Source organism: Pterocles gutturalis, unplaced genomic scaffold (assembly GCF_000699245.1).
Source record: "Pterocles gutturalis isolate BGI_N339 unplaced genomic scaffold, ASM69924v1 scaffold18275, whole genome shotgun sequence".
In the NCBI taxonomy this organism is placed as follows: Eukaryota; Metazoa; Chordata; class Aves; order Pterocliformes; family Pteroclidae; genus Pterocles; species Pterocles gutturalis.
The window spans coordinates 542-5,404 of NW_010143799.1; the positions used below are offsets into that span (position 1 = coordinate 542).

Here is a 4,863-nt window from a genome sequence, read left to right on the forward strand (position 1 = left end):
AGAGCACGATGCTGCGGGCATGTGGGTTACCTCCTCGGCTGCCTTCCTCCAGTCCACGCGGGAGATGAAGATGATGAAGCAGGTGCAGAGCATGGAGACGCAGACCAGCATGCTGAGCCACAGCCCTGCGGAGCGCACGCCAGCGTCAGTCCAGTGCCGTGGCTGGAGCAAACCCAACCAAGACGGCATCTTGGGACAGTGCGTCAAGAAAGGGGACATCACCAAGGTCAGCAGGGACACCAAGATGGGGCGGCTGTGAGCGCTTGCTGGGGGCTGCCTGGTATACTTGGTGGCAGTTGCTTTTTCCTGGTACCATTAAAGGCTCTTGGTAGCTGCAGGGGTCACCCCAGTCCACCCCAGTGTGCCCAGTTCCCAGCCAGGTCGGAAGGCAGAGCAGGTGAGAGGGTTGTGTTGAGCCATTGGTGGGGCCGGGGGGGGGTTGGGGCAACGCAGAGCTGCTTGCCCAGGGGGTCAGTACCTATGACGCCGATCTTGGCCACGAAGAGCAGCACAGTTCCCAGTGGCAGGCCCACGCCGTAGTAGCCGACGGCGTTGAGGATGGCACCAAATTTCTGCTTGCCGATGCCTCTGAGCACCCCGCTGCAGGCACCCTGCGGGGAGAGGGAACGGGGCTGGGGCCAGGGCCAGGAGCGATGCCTTGGCCAAATTCAGAGCTCTGACAATGCCCCGGGGGAGGAGAGCCAGCGGTCTGGTGGCACAGTTCCCAGTGGCAGGCCCACGCCGTAGTAGCCGACGGCGTTGAGGATGGCACCAAATTTCTGCTTGCCGATGCCTCTGAGCACCCCGCTGCAGGCACCCTGCGGGGAGAGGGAACGGGGCTGGGGCCAGGGCCAGGAGCGATGCCTTGGCCAAATTCAGAGCTCTGACAATGCCTCGGGGGTGGAGAACCAGCCGAGTGATGCACCAGCTCCCCATCTCCACCCGGTTATTTCTCTGTTCCTACCCGGTCCTGGGGGTCGGCAGCTCTGTGCACAGAGTGTTTTCTAAGGAGGGACCCCAGGAGCTCTGCAGGGTCCCAGTGCATGTACTGGTGCCCACCCGCAGCCCGAGGGACCCTCGGCCGACCGACCTGCCACGCTGCCGCTCAGCACCAAGGTCCCCCACCGAAAGCAGCGGCATCCCCAGGGACTTACACATGTGGCTTCAAACAAGTGGAAGACCACATAGACAGGCATGACCCAGGCCACCAAGTCAACGATCTCCCTGGGGACAGAGAAGAGCCAACGATGGCTTTTGGGAACCGACCTCTGCGCACCCAGGCTGGGAGCTGGGGCACTCACTTGTCGCTGGTGAAGATGTATCCCAGCACGTCCTTCGTGGCAGCTAAAATGACCCCCACGGCGATGCAAAACCCCCCTGAAAAAACAGAGCAAAGCCTTGAGCATGGCCCAGCTGGGACGGGGAGCTCTGGAGCAGCCGAAGGGAGAAGAGAGGTTGCGAGCGCATGCTGCAGGCAGGGGACCACCAACGGTCCCTGCTCCTGCTGGAAGAAGCCCTGGTGAAGGCTTCCCGGCGCGCGGGCGGGCTGACCTGTGCAGAGCAGGCTGGTGGAGGAGGATCTCTTGGCCGTCTCGACATCGCCGGCACCCAGCGCGTTCCCCACCTGCACGCTGGCGGCCGTGCCCAGCCCCAGGGGGATCTGTAAGCACAGGGCTGAGGCTCGTGTGTGTGGCCGGGTGGGGGGTTACAACAGGGGAATAACCACCCGGCAGAGAGGCGGGTGGAGGTGAGGAGTTAATTTAAAACGTCTCCGTAGGAGGGATAGGCAGGAGCAGGGAGAGGTTTTAAGCACAGTGGGGGAAGTCTGGTGTTTGCTGGAGCTGATTTTTGCTGGGTCTCTGCACCTGCCTGTCCCTAGGAAATAATAACCCCCAGCCCTTACCATGAAAGCGACAACGGACACCTCGTAGATGATGGACTGGGCAGAGAGCTCCACAAAACGCTCAGCAGGCCTGGGGGAGAGGAGAGGGTCAGCGACAGGTTCGGATGCCTGGTGGGGAGCCGCTCTCAGCCCCTGCGACTGCTGCAGACCCCGCTCTGGGTCACCCCCATCCGCCTCCTCGCAGCTCCCCCTCTCTGCTGACCTATCAAGAAGCTCCCGATTTCGTAGGTCCACCACTCGATGCACATCATGAGCATGCTGGGGATGGCCAGGGAGGTGAAACTGTCCCACTCCAGCAGGCACTCCGTGGGCCAGCCTGCGGAGAGGAGAAACATCACCTGATGGAGTAACACGTGGCCAGTCTGGTCGATCCTCGAGAGCGTGGTGCTGTTCCTGTTTGCAGAGGCACCGGGGCAATGCTCGGCTCCATAGGACCTCCAGCCACAGAGCGTGCAGATGTGAGCTCTGCTGGTGTCGTTCTGTGGGCCACGGAGTGGTGCAACCCTCAGCTCATCCCTCCTGGAGCAGAATGTCCAAGGACAAGCTCATGCTTACATCTGTGCTCATTCAGCTGTGGGGTTGAACCCTACAAACCTCAGCAGAAAGTGTTATTTCTCCAGAATTAATGTTTACTGCCCGGCACGGTGCTCTGCCAACGCTCACGCATGACATGCTGCCACCGAAGCAGCACCGCATCCCCGGGTGTACTGGGCTGCGGTTAATATTTCACCCTCAGGACTAACAGAATTCACTTGATAGAAGCGGTGGAAGATTGATGAACACTTGTGTAAAGTGGGACCCAGAGGGAGGTGGGGAGATGCCTTTACCTCCCCAGGTCTTCACGTGGAGTTTCCTGCCTACAATATACAGGAACAAGAAAATGGTTTGAGAATACTGAGCAACGGTGTTGGCCCAGGCAGATCCCCTGCAAAGGAAAGGAGAAAGGTCGTTGGCATCTTGCTCACGCCTTCCCGGCCCCAGGGTGCCAGAGCGCAACATCTCGCCGTGTCCCCGCAAGCACCAGGTGCTTGGCCGCGCCTGATGGTGCTGACGTCCCTGAAAAGTCCCTGGCCATTGCCAGGTGTCGTGTTTTCCCTTCCGTGGGACACGGGCGCTACTCACATGATGCCCAGGTGGAGCACGTAGAGGAAGATGCTGTTTGCGATCACGTTGACAACGTTGCCGACGACCCCGCTCAGCACCAGCGGCCACATGATCATCTGCAACGAGGAGGACATGGGGGCTGCAGCAGAGAGGGGTGAAGGTCCCCGCCAGCCCCACGCTCAACGGCTTTCCCAGCCAAAAAAAATCAACTTCTGATGATGTTGCCTGCTTGGGAAATGGGTGTGTTGGAGGTAAATCCCTGAGGTGGGGAAGTATGAAGGGATGTCCATCAGGCAGATGGATACAGCTGGTTGTAGGATGGGGTGATCTCCAGGGTCAGAGCTGCTCTGGGGGGTGATGGGGATGGAGGCTGCTGAGCCCCCCGGGAAAAGTGAGTGTGAAAACCCCGGTTGCGTGGTTGAAGGGACCCCTGAGCCCGGGCTGACCCTCTGTAGGTGCTGTGGGACCCACCTGGTTCTGCAGGTATCTCGCCTCCAGGTTATACAGGAAAACCGCCTGGAAAGGAAATTGGTGGATGGGATGAGGCCAGGACTGAGCCGCTGCGGTGGAAAATAGGAGCAGGATGGGATCACCCACTGTGTCCACTGGAACTCACCGGGAGGGCAGGAACAAACGCCATCACGTAGCGCTGGGTTAACCTGGGGGGACGCGAGAGGTAGGGTCAGCGAGGCTGACCATGGCCATCGTCCCCCCCAGCCCCGCTGTGCCAAGGGGGCCAAGGCGGTGGGACCAGCCGACCTGGAGACCTCGGGGTCCTGGCGGATGAGGAGCAGGAACTGCTCGATGTTGATGAGGACGGCGCAGCAGGGGAAGCAGCAGAGCAGGAGGATGAGGATGGCGCGCTGCAGGATCACCCCGACGCGCAGCAGGTTCTTGCTGCCGTAGGTCTGCAAGGCGAGGGGACAGTGAGCTCTGCTGTGCTGGCAGCACAGTGTTGCTGGGGGGACAGGGACCCTGCAGATCATGGACCACCCTGGAGACCACCCAGGAAGGATTTGGTATTTCAGGAGGAGCATGGAGCTCCCTGTTATGGGGGACAGGCTGCCCCAGGTCGCAGGTAGCCCTGGGCAGCATCAGCCGATGCTGGAAAACCCCATGTCACCAGGACAAGTGCCAGCATCTCCCACCCACCTGTGATATCAAGGTGTCACATGCTGAAGACAAACCGTATCCTACAGAGATAGCAGTAACGTTTATCACCTGCAACCAGGAGTTAAAAAAAAAAAAAAACAAAAGCAAGAGAGAACGTGAGCATTTAAGACTTTTAGGCAGGGTGAAGGGCTACAAGGAAAAGTGAGGTTTTGAAATCTCCTCTGTCCTTATCCTCCTCCACTCCCATGCCCTGTCCCAGTGTCACTGGGTGGGAGCTGGCGCCCGGAGCCGGGGCAGCCCCCGGAATGCTTACAGCGATGGCCAGCGTGACGGAGGCCAGCTCGACCTTGCCCAGGTGGCCGCAGAATATGGAGCTGACGAGGTGTATCAGGAAGATCATCAGCTGGATCAGGATCTGAGTGTGGGGAAGAGGAGAGGTGAAGGTCAGAGACAACGCTGCTGGGGGGAGACCCCCCGGCTAGCACAGGGCAAGGGATGGGAGGGCAGCTGGATGGATTCAGCTGAGTGCATAGAACTAGCCAAGCAACCCAAGCACCCGGCACAGCGGGTGAAGCTGATCTGAGGTTTGAGCCCCTTGCCGGGTGTTTAGCAGCACTCTGTCTCTGTCTTCCCCAGGAGCTGCTGGGGGGGCTCCAGCCCCTGCTGCCCAGGGACCCGCTCGCAAGGGATGGGAGGGCAGCTGGATGGATTCAGCTGAGTGCATAGAACTAGCCAAGCAACCC

General features: G+C 60.1%; 1 protein-coding gene across 1 annotated transcript in view; it reads right to left on the minus strand.

Annotated features, from left to right (window-relative positions):
• LOC104470076 (multidrug and toxin extrusion protein 1-like) overlaps window positions 1–4,535 on the minus strand; it is a gene marked incomplete at both ends in the record, with an annotated part of 5,065 nt that extends 530 nt beyond the window's left edge. Inside the window, 15 exon segments of the mRNA XM_010084869.1 lie at window positions 31–125; window positions 479–611; window positions 1,155–1,224; window positions 1,302–1,377; window positions 1,552–1,660; window positions 1,904–1,957; window positions 1,960–1,973; window positions 2,106–2,219; window positions 2,731–2,828; window positions 3,026–3,123; window positions 3,479–3,523; window positions 3,624–3,666; window positions 3,767–3,915; window positions 4,160–4,228; window positions 4,434–4,535. Of these exon segments, the coding sequence (XP_010083171.1) occupies window positions 31–125; window positions 479–611; window positions 1,155–1,224; window positions 1,302–1,377; window positions 1,552–1,660; window positions 1,904–1,957; window positions 1,960–1,973; window positions 2,106–2,219; window positions 2,731–2,828; window positions 3,026–3,123; window positions 3,479–3,523; window positions 3,624–3,666; window positions 3,767–3,915; window positions 4,160–4,228; window positions 4,434–4,535 (1,269 nt within the window).
• Between the last annotated feature and the right edge of the window lie 328 nt (window positions 4,536–4,863).